The sequence below is a fragment of the Sabethes cyaneus genome, chromosome 2 (assembly GCF_943734655.1).
Source record: "Sabethes cyaneus chromosome 2, idSabCyanKW18_F2, whole genome shotgun sequence".
Taxonomy (NCBI): domain Eukaryota; kingdom Metazoa; phylum Arthropoda; class Insecta; order Diptera; family Culicidae; genus Sabethes; species Sabethes cyaneus.
This window is the reverse complement of record NC_071354.1, coordinates 177023153-177040559: the sequence shown is the minus strand read 5'-3', so window position 1 is coordinate 177040559 and position 17407 is coordinate 177023153. Positions and strand designations below refer to the sequence as shown.

The window sequence follows — 17407 nt, the reverse complement described above, 5'->3', positions numbered from 1 at the left end:
ACAAAATCGGGTCATTACTGTATCTACCCTGTTGGACTAAGCCCCTAGTTGAACATTGCAGTATCTGGTACGTGAGGTCTTTTGACACTTTTATCCGACATATCCGACGCAGTTAACCTAACCACTTCACCGTTATCGTTAATCCTTTACTTCCACCCTACCCTCTGGCATGCTCTGCGACATCGTTTTTAGAATTAATCTCTTGAGTGTTTAGCTGTTAGCAAGGTTGCCAACAGGTTTTCCCGAAAATCTGGCGGACTCGAATAAAAATGTTTGGTAAAAATCTGGTGGTCAATTAGTCCGATGGGGAGGCGTTTTCCTGAAAAAATCTTGCTCGTTTTGCTCACCGTAGATGCAAAATTTCGTCCAAAATTAGAAGTGATGACCTTTTTGCAAGACGGTGGATCGGAAATCTGACAAAAATCTGGCACATTGCCAAATATCTGGAAGATTTTGAGCTTTTTCTGTTTGTCTGGCGCGCAATCAAAAATCTAGCAAAATCCAGATTTATCTGGCATACTGGCAACCGTGGCTATTAGTACCGCAGCTGCGTCTAATGCTGCCTCCAAAACTTGAGACCCTCGACGTTACCTTTCAGTTAGAAGTGTAAGAATGCAAGTATGTATATGCAAGTCGGCTTCCACATGGCCGATTTATCTTTATCTTGCCAAGCCACCATTTTGTCTCATTTCAGCTGCGTAGTCCTCTAGAACCATTTTCATTGGACATGCTTGACACCGAATCACGCGGCAGGGACGATGGGTGTTTCTCCTAGCATGTACCGCAATCTATGGATTGTTTGCCTTCTCCACGATTCGTTATCCATATTCATCGATCGCCGTAAATGGTGCGCAACACATTTGCTTTTGTAGCATAATTTCTGTGACCGGCAGTTTGATCGATTGCAATAACATAGAGGTATTGTTCTGTATTCCGCACTACGTTATATTGCAGTATCGCTATTGAACTGCTTATTAGTGGTGCTTAAAAATCGTTTTTCACGCTTTTTTCCTTTATGTTTTTTTACTCTCTTGGTTTAGAACGTGCGGAAACTAGTTGAAACTAGCGCATGAACAATACAGTGTAACACATATATATTCGAACAAAAATCATTTTGTTTGCAGCGGACCATGTGTGTGTGGCATCATGAGTTAAGTCTTTCTTGACGTAGTTTCATTTTCGTATTGTGTCTTGTTCGGTGTGCACGTATGTACCAGAGTATGAGTTACGGTCGTTGATAATAAATAAATTGTTGGACGGTGCTATATGCGGCACTATTTTTCGTGACCTCAAACATCATGGCATAAAAAGAGGATTTGTATACTATACACTTTAAAGATTTGTCGAGACGGAATCTGTTGAAAACCGTAAAAAAAATCGGAAGAAAACGAAATTTTAGAACTGCAGAGGTAAAAAAGTTTGTTCGAGAACGAATTAGTCGCATTTGCGACAGGTCCGCACGGAAAATGGCAGTTCAGCTGAATATCAAAAGGAAAACTCTTCGTCAAATTTGGAAAATAAATCTGCCTATGAAACCAATCAAAAAACGTAAAATCCATGGATTAACGGAAACAACAAAACAAAAACGGCAGGAAAGATGCAAACTGCTGCTCTGTCGGCATGGTGTTTCAGAAGTGATCTATTCTGATGAGAAGCTGTTTGTTGTTCAAACACCGCATCATGCTCAAAATGGTCGGTTTCGACCATGAACGTTCAAAAGCACAAACGGAATGTACCACGATACCAAAATTCATCAACGGTCATGGTATGGGGAGGCATTTCAAAGAAATTGAAACTTCCTCTAGTATTTATTGATGAGGGTGTGAAAGTTAATGCAAAATACTATCTGGAAATGGTCTTAGAACAATAAAATTTGATAACTTACGTTCGGGGAATGTATGGTGAAGAAGATTACGGCTTTCAACAGGATGAAACTTCAGCCCACATTGCAAATCTTGTGAAGATGTGGTGCAAAGCCACTCCGACGGATTTCATATCGAAAAAGGAAAGGCCTCCAAGTTCTCCTGATTTGAACTCACTGGATTTTTGTATATGGTGGAACATGCCACAGAAGCTCAAGGATTACAAATATCATAATTTGAATGAATTTAAGTTAGTTATCAACAAGATATGGGATGATATTCCGATGGAAGTAGTGCGTGCCGCATGTAACGACTTTAAAAAGCGTTTGAAGCCTGTTATCCAGGCAAAAGGCGATTCAATAGAGTAATGATTGTTTCTTGCGTTCTGTATCTATGGGTACACAACTTCTAAAAGTAAAATTCGAAATTCAGCCTTTATTTACAAAAATATACGACTGTAGTCTGCCACCTTTCGCCAGGTATACGATGGGAAGTAGTGCCTGCAACTCGTGTGACTCATATGCCCTCGCCACTCTCCAATATCCGTTTGTACTTTGCCAGAAAAATAGTCCACAACACCTTTCGTTCACATACGACAAGTGCACGTAATTCTTCCGTAAGCAAATGTACTGTCTCAAGTCCGTAGAGGACTGCCGGTCTGTTTGACGTTTTGTACATTATCATCTTTGTGCGGCGGCATATGCTCCTTGATCGAAGCGTCTTTCGGAGGAAAAATTGGCTCTACGTCCAGCTTTAATGCGTCGTTGTATCTCCTTACTCCTATTATTATCGGCAGTAACCAGAGATCTCAAATATACGAACTCATCAACCTCCTCCAGTTCATCGGCGTCAATAGTCACTATCCGTGGGAGGCAAACGTTGCTTTCTCTGGAACCTCTTCCTACCATATATTTGACGCATTGGTTTCTAATTCAATCTTCCTAGCCTCTGGTTTTAGTCTGGCATAGATTGCCTCCGCCGTCCCAAGATTTCTAGTAATGATGTCGTCTGCGAAGGCTAGGAGTTGACTACTGTTGCTAAAGATCGTTCCTTTCGTTTCGATGCCCGCTCGCCGAGTCACACCTTCAATAGCGAAATTGAATGTCATACAGGACAGCCCATACAGGCAGGCTCTTGCCACAATCCTTTGCGCGATTCGAAAGGACTCGAGGGTGCCCCCGAAACACACAGTAGCACATCATTCGAGCCAAGGTCAGCCGCGACAGTTTGTCCAGAAAACCCTACTCGTGCATTATCTGTCCTAACTGTTCGCATCTGTATCGTATGCTGCACAGAAATCCACGAAAATATGACGCGTGGGCATGTTGTACTCCCGACATTTCTGGAGAATTTGGCGGAGAGTAAAGTACGATGCTAGTCTAGTCGTAGGTTCGAATCTCGGCGGAGAAAGTCTGTTAGAGTCAATAGCTTCGTTGCTCTGACCTCCCAATTGTCCTGTACTGTAAGAGCTGGCTGCGAAGTTTGACGTATAAATACAGAAGATTAAGTTTCGATAACAGAATGCAGCACCTAGGCTTTACTTTGCTTAATAGCACGGGCCCCATAGAACCCGCCTGATACTGCCCTATTAATTTCTTACTATTAGGGATAGACGACGCAACAAAATTTGAGAGAGCACTTTGTAGGCGGCATTGACCAGGGTAATTCCGCGATAATTACAGCAATTTTTGTAGTTCGGATAGACCACATCTTCCATCTAGTTCTCCGATAGTTTCCAATCCTCCTAAATCCTTGAAATTATCCAGTGAAGTGCCGTTGCTAGCAGTTCTGGGTCATTTTTGTAGAATTGTGTCGGAAGTCGGTCTTTTTGGCGGCTCTATTATTCTTCAGCTGACCGATTTCTCGCCGGATCTCTGCCGGCACGCTGTTATCGTTTGTAGGCACTCCTAGGTTAACTTCCGTTGTGTCTTCTTCTGTTATATCGCCGTTGAGATGTTTATCGAAGATCTGCTTCCACCTATCGTCCACTTTGCGCCCGTTTGTGATTAGATCCTCTCCCTCATCCCTACGTTTGTTAGGTTTAGGTGTGTAGCCCTTACGAGAATGGTTCACCTTCTCATAAAACTTGCGCGTGTCATTAACCTGGAATAGTTCTTCCAGTTCCACGCGATCTGTGTCCTACTTCTGGATGGTGGTCTTTCTCATTCCGCGCTCATCGATACGTTGATTGCAGCTGCGCATCGAACTCTTCCTTCTCGTTGTCGGGTTTACCTTCGTGTGAACAATGTACGATTATGATAGTGTAGTTGAAGAAAAAGCCTTTTATCTTCAACATGCACATCCGTTCGTTGATCGCTTTCCAGTCCATTATGCGATCCTGCATTTTTCCCAACACTACGAAGCCCGTTCCCAGCTCGTTGGTCGCTCCACCGCTCTGGAAACATTGGGCTTTGCCGCCATAGATCCTCCATACCTTCTCGGTTTTGTGACAGATCTCCTGCAGTGCCACGATGCCGAACTTTCGATGTTCTAACTGAGCGAGCAGCCACCCTGCCGCCATCTACGAAATTTAGCGATCTGTAGTTTCTGTAGGAACCAAGTTTCCATTCTATGTCCTTATTTCGTTGCCTTTGTCCATGCCGAATGCCGGAAAAATGTTTCTTATCAACACCTTCAGCTGCTCTTTCTGAACGATTGCTTGCTGCTCAAACATGGCGGCCGGTCTCAACTGACGCTTTCGCATAAAAATGTCCATTTTGGTCAGGTACTTGTACACTGTTAGGCCGGTTGCTCTGACTTCCCAGTCCAAGGCGCTGAACGATTAGGACACCTTGCCCTCGGTCGCGCAGCACCATCGAGCGGCCGGATTCGACCTTCGACGCTCTCACCTTTTCGAAAGGAAGGAGGAGTTATACATACCGGATGAGCTATATCAGGTGGACACAAAGTGCCGCACGATATCCAACTTCTTCTTCTTCGCTCCGGGGTGGAGCTGGCAGTATGTAACCAGTGACCGTATGGCAACCTCAAGAATGTCGAGATTAACGCGAGTAGCTCGTATTTAATTATAAAATAAGGCAAGAACATAGTTGTTACAGGTCAAAGGTATCTCTTTCAATAAATCCCACAAATGGCACGACGAGAAGCGACCGCAGTAGGTCTATCGACCGCCAGAGGACCCATGTCGGCCAACGGGGAAACAACGGTCGGCCGAAGAAAAGCGGTGCAAAGGACGGAAAATAGGGAGGAATTAATGGATGCGCTGTTGGAGAGTGCGAAAGGTTATCCACCATCCTGATCGTTCCAATAATCCGGCTAACCTGACAGCGAAAGGTCGCAAAGGTGAAAAACTGCAAACCAACATAAAAGAAAGCAGTAGAGCCACAAAGATTGGCTAAAGAAAGTTTAAAGTGAAACCGTAAAGCTGAAATGGTGAAAGAATGGAGAAGAGAATCGTGCCGGATATACTGATCGTTCAGGTGAAATTAAAAGCCGAAATTGAGCGGATTACAGCCTCCAACTGACGCCCACCCTTCATTTTCTATTTCCTCCCATTGTGCTCACAGGACCCCATTGTATACCTCATTTTACTCGCTATTGAAGATCATTCCGATCCGGTGACCCGGTCGTTACAATACTGGCAGTAGGTGTGAGTGCGTCGATAACGCTCAAACGCATCCTCCCAACTTCCAGAAGGGAAAAGTGGCGTCGGTGTCCGGAAGGTGCGAATCGGAAGTAGACGACTGCGGACGGAGGGGGGGGGGGGGGCGAAGTGAAAATAGAGAGCTAAGAGGTAAGAGATAGACAGAAAGAAAGTGGGAAAAACAAAGTGTCGACAAAAAGAGAATAAAAAGGGAGGTTGCTTGAGACCGATTTCAAGTGTTTTCTTGTCCGGTAGCCAAGAGTGTATGCCGACCGTGAGGCAGTGAAGAGGGAAGTTTCCGCATTACTGTGAGTGTCCTTTACCCGCTAGTTATAAGTAGCAACAAAGCGTTGAGCGCAGTTACTTGAGTGTTTCGTCATGAGTGCTGCAAAGTAAAGCCTAGGTGCTACATTCCGTTATCGAAACTTGAACTTCTGTTTTTATACGGCAGACTTCGCAGCCAGCTGTTCGAGTACAGGACAATTACAGGGCCAGTTGAACGATCCTATTGACTCTAACAGCCTCTCCAAGTCGAGATTCAAACATACGACGACTGGCTTATTAGGCCAGTATCATGCCTCGAGGCCAACTGGGATTGCTGCAAATAAACTAATAACGCTGATAATGATGGTTTTACCACCAGGTGGCCTAGTAATCGCATGAAAAATAGCTGAAATCAGTCTATATTTTGTAATGCATACGTTACCATAGATGCAGTTTTTTAGCATATTGCTGGAATTGCAGAGCTCGAAAACATGTTAAAGGTTTCACAGCGGTTACAAAACTTGTGATTGAGTAATGAGAAACAACAGCAGGTAAGAACCGTCCATTCGAAACTATATCAATGATAACACTAGATACTAGTGGATCTGTTTTTGGTTCCTCTACATCTCTGTGGAAGATTTGAATTTGAGAGTCTGTTGCAAGCGATTTAACATTAAACGTATCGCAAAGGGGTGACTTAACCCCTTGCTTTTTTGGCTCATTTTCACAGCGTTAGAACACTATTCCGCATAACTATTTTTATTGGAAAAACTATTTAAAACATAATGTAAAGCTTGTTGTTTTTATGAAAAAGAATATTAACACTAATCTATTTGTTAGCGAAAGAACAGTCGGAATGTATAGTGACGTGGGTGGCTTTACAAAAGTAAAAATTATTGGCACTATTTAGCATTAGTGAATGGCCTTTGAGTTTCATTATGCCTATTATCTACCTGCAATATTTTGCCTTCGGCGTCAACTATGGTTAACTGTTGATTCGCCTAATTTCATTTCCGAGACTCGTCACACTCAGTTTGTTTGACAAAATCTCAGTAAAACATATTGACGAATATCGAACAACACTTTTATTTTGCTTGGAAAATCAACAAAAACGTGGGTTGTCAATAAATTCAGCATTGTTTGTTGCCGAGCTCGAGAATCAGCTCTAAAAGTAGTACAGTTTACTGTTTCAGGAATGCACATCTATATGAATAGCTTATGCAGTATAACATGATACATATTAGTTCAATATTTTACATATACAGTAAAAGGAGTAAGAATATGGTTTGAGAAAAATAATACAATAGAAGTATGATTAATAATCTTTTGCTTTCCCATATCGGAACGCTGCAGTGTTAAATTAAATTGTGATTAAAGTTCATAAATCGGGAGATTGGAAGGCGATAATGTAATTTTCTTCCAGTACACTTGAGTAGCGATCCAATACATCTTGTTTAATTGCATTAACTCTATAATCAAAGCAGTACAGTGTATACGTACTACAAATAATTAGCATACAATTAGCTATCAAGCACGATGCGATCTGCAAAAATCTAATCCGATACCATTAATATATGAGAAGGTACCCAATCATTATTTTCAGAGGAGTACAATCACTTGACAACTCTAGGTTGTTAATATTAGATAAAAATGGTTGCGTAAAGTAGGGTACCTTCACCAGTAGTGGCCCATTTCCGTGTTGTGAACACAAGGATGCAACTAAAAAAATACAGTTAAACAAAACACATCATATAATATTTTTGAAGTCATTAGATAATTTTTATTCCACCTTTTGTAACAATTTGTTGATCCGCTATACGCAGGACAGAATAAGATTTTTGAATCAACACCGGAATTTATTTCTGATCTCTCTTCTTCTTATATTATAGAATTAAAAAAAAGGCAGTTAGGTACAGAGGAAATTTTTAACACATGTTTGTCAAATTTTTGAAGTCTCCGTGGTTGTCCGTCGGTTAACTCTCGTCATGAGAATATTTATATCGAATCCCTCGATCATGTCGAGGATTTTTTCAGGCTGGAAATTTTCTCGATTAGCACCGAGGCACGGTGTATCATATTGCCCATAGCATCCATACATTATGTGCTCTCAACTGTCATGTTTAGTCGTTCTGCTCCCGGCTTAAAATGCGCAATAATTGTTTTTTTTTTCAATTGCTAATGTTAGTATTATGACCGGCATAAAGCCGATAACAAAGCTGCGGTAATTCATATGTACCTTGCCCTAAAGGCAGACTAACCGATGTAACCGATAATACAATTAAATACAAAAACAAATTAACAGCATCCCACGGCAGGCTGACCCACACCTTCAGTTCTCGTTTGCATGTGAACAGCATCGTGTCGTTTCGCACCAAATGGCTACTTTTTCCGTAGAGAAAACTCCCGCCAGTTATGAGCCGTACATATTTTCACTTTCGGACAAATATCGAGCGTTGGCACGACAGGAACTCGGTGAAGATGACGACATCCGAGAGCAATCGTTGGCACACCTACGCCAGTGGATTGCCAAGCATCCCTACATCCGAAAGTGCCGGACGGACCCCACCTTTTTGTTGCGGTTCCTAAGATTCCGTAAGTTTTCTGTTCCGATGGCTCAGGCTGCGATTGAACGCTACCTAGCGATGCGACAGACCTTTCCGGATTGGTTCCAGAAAATGGATTCGGATGATCAGTTGATACAGGAAGCCATAGATGACGAGGTGTTTAGTATCATGGGCCGCGATGAGGTCGGCCGAACTGTCATTTGGATACGGTATGGACGGTTTAATGTGGAAAAACTAAACCCGGTTGCTATGTTTCGCTTTACAATGGTGTTTCTGGAAGCGTTGATGGACGACGAAGAGATACAGATCGGAGGCTTCAGGGCTTGGGTAGATTACACCGAAACTACAATGAAACACTTCGGGATGTGGGGTATATCGGACTTGAAACTACTAATGGATGCAATCAATAGGTCTCTGCCGATGAGAATACGAGAGGTGCAGGGAGCGAAACTACCAAAATTTGCCATCGCTATCGCTAATTTGGCACTGAGTTTCGCCACTCCGAAACTGAAGAACAGAGTAACGGTAATTCACATTTTGCATAAGGTATGAATCAGACAAATCTCTTAACAAGCATTATTTTCAGTGTAATCGGACAGTGGAGGAATCTAAGCAATACTTCGACAAATCATTGTGGCCTCAGCAATACGGAGGAACGCATAACTCAACCGATATAGCACGCAACTTGAGAAAGCTCTTCGCTGAGAAACGTGCCGTAATATTAGCTTTGGATGATATGGACATCGATATTGCACATTATTCGACACTTTGGAATCAGGCAAACGCTGCTCCGGGCAGCGATATCGATGGAGGAATTGCAGGCTGCTTCAGGAAGCTTAATGTGGATTGAACTATATACGTCAATGCTTGAGTAATTTGGTAAAAAAAAATTTAATTATTGGTATTTTTAATGAGGGTAATACATTATATACATGATGAAAAATTAAACTTTTTGGTCCACAATAATTCAGTCAATCTCCATGCCAAACTCAACATCTTCATCTCGGCCTTGATGCCAGAAGCTAGTGTATGGTGCAACATCGATTATCATTTCATCTAGTTGAACTAATTTGGATCGTTGCTCCTCCAGGCGTTTTCGCAGCCGCTCTGTGATATCCCGTGCATCCTGTGTACCCCCGTATTCCATTGGCAGTAGGGACTGGTCCAGTAATTTCAGTGCATCGTCCAGTGTTGCGTGGAACTATTAAATGTAGACAGTTTTTCTTAACAAATTAAATACTTATTTTTCTCTATTACTACTGGTCCAACTTACATGAATCCTTCGCTTCATTTCGGTGCTAGCCAGACTAACTACGAGATCACCAATCGCGGCCCCAATACGAGGCAGTCCAATTATGTGCACTTCCTGAACGCGTACTGGTAGCGCAAGCTTCAGATGCTCCATGAAATTCCTAATATCCGATAGTTTAAACAGCGTAAAGTGAGCCATTGCAGCATCTTCGCAATCCACAATAGCGACACCCCCTCCAAGTTGAACCTGTTCGTCGTCATAGAATGCCTCAAATGCCATATGGGTAAACCGACCCAAATGGTGGCTTGTGTACTTGGTTGGGTCAAAATTTCGTACCTTCACCAATGCTACCATTCGGCCCCGTTCGTCGAGTCCCAAAGGCAACGCACCTTCTGTTGCCACCAGCTGTTTCATGTATTTATCTTCCGGATCCAAATTTTCGTACCAGATTTTAAACACCTGTCGCATAGACAGGTACCGTTCTAACATTTCACAAGCATCCGGAAGGTTAAACTTTCGCGCTCGCAAAAATCTCAACAAAAACAAAGGATCCGTACGACACTTCTGAATGTGTTGATGTCGTGCAATCCAATCTCGCATCTGCTGAAGACATTGCTCTCGGCTTGCATCATTTTCTCCCAATTCTACCTTGGCCAGCTGACGTTCTTGATCTGTTAACGTACTTTTATACGTCTTATACTCCGCGGGACTTTTATCGACACTGAAAACTTCTCCACTTGCCATGCTTCAACAAGACTGTTAACTGCAGACTGAAGTGTGGTTGAACTGTTTGCTGCCGACGTGCAGCAAGTGGCACTCGTACAGCCGTGATTTCACATTCAGTAACGCGGAAGAGTTTGCAACGTCGTTGAATGGAATTGAACATGAACTAAAATATTAACAGCAAATGAGTGTGTTAAGGGCCGGTATTGCTTATAATAATTGTAGAAGGTACGTAAGCGACACCTTCCACTAGAAATTAAGTGCAACAGCTTTCACTTCGATTTAGAAAAAAAAAATCATGTTGAAGGGAACAACGTTAGTATATTGTATTGAAGTGCAATTACTAGTCGGTTTGTATAATTTAAATAACAACATGAAAAAAACCATTTCACTGATAGTTAGGCAAATTAAGTACATTACAAAATTTAATTTATTTTAAATAAAAGAAACCCTTGATTTTTTGCCGTTAGCAAACAGCCTCATCAACCAACTAATTATAAAAACGGTTGTCTGCGTTCGAGTTTTAAGCCGCTTTTCCGGTCATCACCGTAACCAGAAGCGGCGTATGTGTTGTAACACGTTACCGCTGCACATTGCTTCTGCGCATAGCTCTCACCTTTTTATTCATTTTACGCACATCAACTATGACCGTGAAAAACGCGAGGTTGTGGATTTATCTCAAGCGAGCAAAAAGTGTCTTCTCTTTGCAGGTACCGTAGAAAACCGAAGTCCGTACACCTGTGCACTAGGCATTAATTAATGGTATGACGATTTTTCAAAATCGTACAGGTTTGAGCCAAAGGGTCTCAGAATTTCACGAAATTTTGCACACAAGCATAGTTAATGAACTTATTAATAAAAAAAAATTGGATAAAAAAGGCTTTTCTAGAAAACTTTAAGCAAAATTTTCTCGGACAAAGCTAACTTCAAAAGGTCCTTAAGATCCTTAAGAAGGATAATCCTTACTCTATAAGAATGAGTGAAATAAATTAAATTAAAATTACTTCAAAAGGTCTTAATTCTTGAACTAAGCGTCGTAGAACAAAAAAAAATATGGAAATTGCATGAAAATCTTTTTAGCAATCTGAAAAAATATCAGTAAAAAAATATCGACCAAACCTCGTGATTTTAGTCATGACCTTGAAATGCGGTCAGGCATGTACACTAAAGTCGCTTTTTACGAGGTTTTTTACGCGAATTTTTTTACGCGAGTTTCGGAATTTACGCGTTTTTTTACGCGATTTTCGGAATTTACACGATTTTTTTACCAGAAATTAGGAATTTTCGCGGCTTTTTTACCCAAATTTCGGAATTTACGCGATTTTGATTTGCGCGGGACGTATCCTTCGCGTAAAAAGCGACTTGAGTATATTAATATTTTTTGAAACGATGATTCTACAATTGATGAAGGGACGGTAAGGCAAAGTAATGAAGAAGGATTTTTTGGGGATGGAGGGAAAAGAGCGGGAAAGGAAGTGGGAGGGGTAATAGGTAGCTACGCTTAACAAGTTGTCGTTGTGACTCCTACCTTTTGTCCAATGCTGCAAGGTGCGTGGGTCGAACCAAGCTATAATCTGAGATTATAACCTGATTCGAACCCACAACACCCGCCAGGGCATGTGGCTCGCTGGTACCCGTGTACCTATGAACCACAGAGGCGCTGGACAAAAGGAGTCTGCACAATCCCCCTTATTAATGTAGCGAAACGGGTTGGGCTATTTTTAGACACAAATTGTGCCTCTTCCTCCACCTACTGTAGAAACCAACGACCGAGAAGTTTAATCTAACTTTGTGTTTACTGGCGGGACGACGACACTATGCAGACCCTTGCGACTTACAACACAAGGTACTGCGTATGAACGCTGTTCGTCTGCCAGCGTTTCACAGGAACGGGGCCTTCCCCTAAAACCCCACGCTGAAAACCGCGGCTAACACTGATCCACCGGGTCTGAAGTTCACAGACAAGGGAAGGTACCCCTGAACTTCCACCCGACCAGTAATTCGAACGGAGTTACTCCAAATCTTGAGAGTGGTCTTATTTTATTATGAACATGAACATATTTTGCCAGGGACACTCTCCAGTTCATGTTATCCCATTTAGATGAAGCTCGCGCCCGTTTGATTCCTTCATTCTGTCTTTCTACAGCTCCATTGGATTGTGGGCTCAGTGGAATCGATTTACGTATTTTAACACCTTTGTTTTCCCATGTTTTCACGAATCTTTCGCTTTGGAAGGGCGGCCCATTGTCGCTCTGAATAACCATGGGATATCCTCATGTTGTAAAAATTTTGTTAAGGGCGTCGTTCGTGGTATCCGCGTTTATGTGTTTCATTTCGACAACATGGAGAAACCTTGAATAAGTATCCACAAGCACAAGAAACTCTCCATGACCAAATTCCTTGTCCGTGAAAAAGTCTATTTGGAGAATTTCCCACGGGCCGTTCGGAAGTTCTCTACAGCTCAAGCGAACCGGAGGATTTTTTCTAGATAGGCGAAGGCATGTTTCACAGTGTCTTAAAAACGTCTCTGTCTCTTTGGACATTCCTGGCCACCAAAAATATTCACGCAATATTCGTTTAGTGGAGCCTATCCCTACATGGCCTTGGTGGGCGGAACGGATTGCCTTTTGGCGCAATGAACATGAGAGAATTATTTGATTGTTTTTGAAAACAAGGTATCCGAATACGTGGAGTTCTTTAGCCTGACTCTCAAATCTACGTAAACCAGCTTTCCAATAACCTGTCTGAATGGCAGTTCTCAATTGATACAATTCTTCATCACATTGCGCATGTTTTTCTATATCGTTCCATGAAATTTCAAGCGCACTGGTATCCAAAAAGTACAACAAATATTTTTCACTCGCGTCTTCAAATGGTCCGGAAATAGATTCCATAAGTCTAGAAAGAGCATCAGCAACATTTTGTTCACCTGAGACACGTCGCACATTGAAACGAAACGGCTGAAGTCTTAATGCCCATGCCTCTGCTCTGGAGACTGCCCTCTTCCCAATCCTGTGTAATCCACCAAATATTAACTCATTGGATTCGACATCTGTTCGAATAGTGAAACTCAAACTCATTAGGTACATTGAAAATTTCTCCACTCCCACCACCATGGCAAGAGCTTCACGCTGTGTTTGTGGATACTTTTGTTCGGTAGAAGAAAGCGTTTTTGATGCACATGCGATAATTCTAGGATTTGCATCTTGGTCGAATTACACCAATACTGCTCCCAAACCATAAGGGGAAGCATCAACCTAATGCTCCGTTTTGTCTTCTCTGTTAAAGTAACCCAGAGTAGTGATCACTCTCCAAGCATCGTTTTTAAGATATTCGAACTCATTTTCAAGATCCGAATCCCAGTAGAAATGATCCGACTTCGCTAATTCTCGAAGCCTACGAGTTTTGTCCGCTCGATTCTGGATAAATCTTTCAACAAAGTTGATATGTCCCAGGAAACTTTTGACTTCAGCAATGGATTCAGGACATCTAAAACCTTTGATGGCTGCTATCTTTTCCTCTTCAACCGCTGAGACCGCGAATCCTAAGAATTCAACTAGCTGTTTCCCAAACACGTATTTTTCTTTATTAAACTTGACGTTATGGTTTTCCGGACATGCCATGACCTTCGCTAGACTTTGATCGTGCTCTTCTTTAGTTTTCCCTGAAACTAAGATGTCGTCTAAATAATTGACAGTTCCATCGCACCTGGCCAGTACAATGGTTTGTATAATCTCTTGGAACACATCTGGTGCGTTACACAAGCCAAATGGTAGACGTTGATAGCGCTATATTTCGTCTCCAGTGAAAAAATTCGTTAGGTGTCGCGAGTCTTCATTCAATTTTACATGGAAAAATGTACTGGATAAATCAATCGTCGAAAACCACTGTGCCCCATGAAGATCCATCAGAATTGACTCGAACGTGGGCCTTTTGAACGGTGTACGATCAATGCAACGATTAGGACCTCTAGAATCAATTACCAAACGAATATCATCCTTTCCTTTCGGAACAACACTGAATACTGATTGCTATTTATTGAACGCCTTTTATACACTTGTAGTAAATAGATTTCTTCCACATTCAGAACAATAGCTTCTGCGTATCCCGTTCGGTCGAACGGACAATAGTTTTTTGTTACTAGATTCGGCAGGATAATAGGAGACCCTGAAGAAGACTGAAATACACAGTTAAAACGTTGGGAAGATTACAAAATCTGTTCTACTATCAATAGGCTGACAGCCAATTAAAACGAGAATATTAAATTCTACAGTCGAAAAAACAAATTCATGATAGCAATGGCGAACACATCACATACAATTACAAATTCATCGTCTACGAGAGAGTCGTCGTTGAAAATTATTGGGCGTCATGTTGAAATCGAACCAACCGTAGAGTTCGTTGAACCACATTGCCATAAACTGGATTAGGTCGTACAGTCCATAATTTGCATTCCGTCCCTGCTGGTGCAGGAAATACCTAGTTCTGAGGGGTCGTTCAGGATTCAGCCCATGATTCAGATTCAGTTGACTCAGAAGAGAGTTGACTCCTATTGAATTTAGAACATGATTACCAAATATTAAAGGCATTCAGTATTTTTGGTATTATAGCAGGTGTCAATCACTTCATTTTGATATCCTTTAAATATTTGTCGTTTTACCTGTGTTTTTGCGTCGTTATTATCGTTGTTATTCTATAGTTATTATCATTTTATTTTCTTTATGTTTGTGTTATTTATGTATGAATTTGGTTTTTTTTATATTTTTGTCAATGTAGATTATAATTTTAATGGTAATATTGTTCCATTTTTCTGTCAGTTATTGGGTCATGATTGTAACATTTTTTAATAAATTTAAATAAATATTATGATTTTGAAAGTTTATTTTTGTGTATATTTTGCATGATTTTATTAATTTGTGTTATCCTTTTGTCGTTTATTTATCATTCTCATTGTTGCGTCATTTTGAATTACTTTTCACCAGGTCATGTGAATCTTTGATGTCATTTTCATAGCATTTTATTATTTCTTGCATGTTTATTATTTTTATGTAATTTTTGTATACATTTTTAATCATTTAATTACCAGCTTTTATTTAAATCTGTGTATTATATTTATATACATTTTTACTTATACGATTTTTGTTGCACTGTTTATTTATTAATTCTGTTTCAATTAATTTTCACATTACATTTTATACTAAATTTTCTTCTATTGCTTTCTGAGTTTTTCTTACTAAATCGATTGCATCAGCATAAAACCTAAGTGAGGAGCGCAGATTTTAAGGGGGCATAGTTCTTTTTACACCATATTTTTAACCTCATTTCAAATATTTTTTTTTCGATAAGGCGAGTCGATTCGGATTTTTTGCATTCTAAACATTGCATTTTATACTAATATTTACTATTTTGTTTACATATGGGAACCTCTTCCCCCCCTCCCCTACAGCTCCTTGAACATGATTTTTTAAATGAACATTTTACTGTATCTTTTGTATTTACGGTGGCACAATGCTAGAACCTTCTTAGTGACTAAATGAATGCTCATTTAGTTATTAATGACGTACTAGCATTGTAGCATCGTAACTACAACAGATACTACAAAACTTTATTTAGCAAAATTGAAGATGATAACTAGTTCTACAAATGTTTCATATATAACTTTGCCAAATTTTGCTCGGCAGAGACGGTAGTGTCAAATGAATCAAAATTGAGTCAAAGTGAACGATAAGCCCTGGGGATAGTAAAATACTGGTTCTCCGGAATTGAGTGGAAGTTTGCTTTTACATAGGTTTCGTCGTCTATAAGTAGCAGTGTGGTTTCGTCAGCTTTTCGTAATATAAGTTTCGGGTACGACTTTTCGCGACCGTATTCTGTTGGGGCCTTCTGAACCTTAAACTAAGGATGCTATACCGGTTTTACCGAAACCGGTTTTACCGGTATTACCGGGCTATTTTCCAATACCGAATTACCGGTTTTTCCACGATCAAAAACCGGTATTTTCGGTATTTTTTTTTTTTTGCATGATTAAATAATAATTCAAGAAGCCTGAATCGCTGGTAAAACTTTTGAAGCATGGGGTAAACTTAATTTCATGATTGAAGGTTCTACAAATAATAACTCATTTATGTAGTTCTTCCAAAGGGAACATCCCGAAATACCTCACCGCTGCCAGCATAGAACCAGAGTACATCGTGTTTTTCAAGCAGTCGTCTCCATTCAACTCGTTCCACTCCATGGGCTACTCGTCGCCAATTTCCCATTTGTCTCAGAAGTCGTAAATTTGATCGAGCCATCTTGCACGTTGAGCCCCTCTGTTCCTGGTGCTGATGGGGTCATTGAAGAGAACTGTCTTCCGGCTCTTCGACGTATCCATCCCACCGTAGCCTATCCACTTTCGTCAGCTGCCTGCGCCTCTGCCACTCTCTGCTTTCAGTTTGTACTCTACCAAATATCTTCTGTAGCATCTTCCGGTCAAACACGACAAGGGTGCGTATTTCCACCGTGAGCGATGTCACAGCTTCAAGTCCGTAAAGAACTACCGGTTAAATAAGGGTTTTGTACATTGTCTGCTTCGTACGGCGGCGTATGCTTCTTGATCGTAGCGTTTTGCGAAGAGCAAAGTAGGTCTGATTTCTTGCTTGTATGAGCCAAATAATTAAGAATATTGCGTAATAGAAGAAATGTGCGATATCAGTGAAGCTGTTCAGAAAATCTTCAGTGAAAATACTCTGTTAACTCTAGAGAAATGTCAAAGCACAACACGCAAAAGAAATTCTTTCGGTTGCTAGGACAAACTGGAATAGACATAACTTTATGTTTAGTTAGAATAACCTTTGGCAGGGCTGAGACAATTCTGCGGGCTTCAATCATCGCTTCGATCGTTTCTGTCCGATCTGAGAAGCAACGATACGCTTCACTTATGCGATGAGGAATTCATGAAGAAAGAAGATTTTGTCGTAGTGCTAGAACCAGTCTGCTGCTGTCGAATTGCTGTGCCGGAAAAATTACAAACTTTACGAACTACGAACTCTAAAACTACTCACGGAACACCTTTCAGGTACCGCACAACTGCTGTTCGAGTTACTGTATCGGTAGAATTTCAGAGAGAGCTTGTACCTATATTTAAATTTATTCATTT

The 17407-nt window shown here is 41.0% G+C and overlaps 2 protein-coding genes across 2 annotated transcripts; one reads left to right on the top strand and one right to left on the bottom strand.

The window, feature by feature from the left end:
• Positions 1-8105: 8105 nt before the first annotated feature.
• On the top strand, positions 8106-9144 carry LOC128736385 (clavesin-1-like). Its single transcript, XM_053830863.1, has 2 exons — positions 8106-8819; positions 8881-9144. Exons 1-2 carry the CDS (start codon positions 8106-8108, stop codon positions 9142-9144), a joined length of 978 nt encoding a protein of 325 aa, XP_053686838.1.
• A 117-nt stretch (positions 9145-9261) lies between these two features.
• On the bottom strand, positions 9262-10290 carry LOC128737990 (clavesin-2-like). Its single transcript, XM_053832783.1, has 2 exons — positions 9568-10290; positions 9262-9495 (listed from the first exon to the last, which is right to left on the bottom strand). Exons 1-2 carry the CDS (start codon positions 10288-10290, stop codon positions 9262-9264), a joined length of 957 nt encoding a protein of 318 aa, XP_053688758.1.
• Positions 10291-17407: the final 7117 nt, after the last annotated feature.

Coding starts and splice junctions, on each gene's coding strand:
- LOC128736385 (XM_053830863.1), top strand. CDS start 8,106: ATGGCTACTTTTTCCGTAGAGAAAACTCCCGCCAGTTATGAGCCGTAC. Junction 8,820..8,880: donor AACTGAAGAACAGAGTAACG/GTAATTCACATT, acceptor CATTATTTTCAG/TGTAATCGGACAGTGGAGGA.
- LOC128737990 (XM_053832783.1), bottom strand. CDS start 10,290: ATGGCAAGTGGAGAAGTTTTCAGTGTCGATAAAAGTCCCGCGGAGTAT. Junction 9,496..9,567: donor AAATGAAGCGAAGGATTCAT/GTAAGTTGGACC, acceptor TACATTTAATAG/TTCCACGCAACACTGGACGA.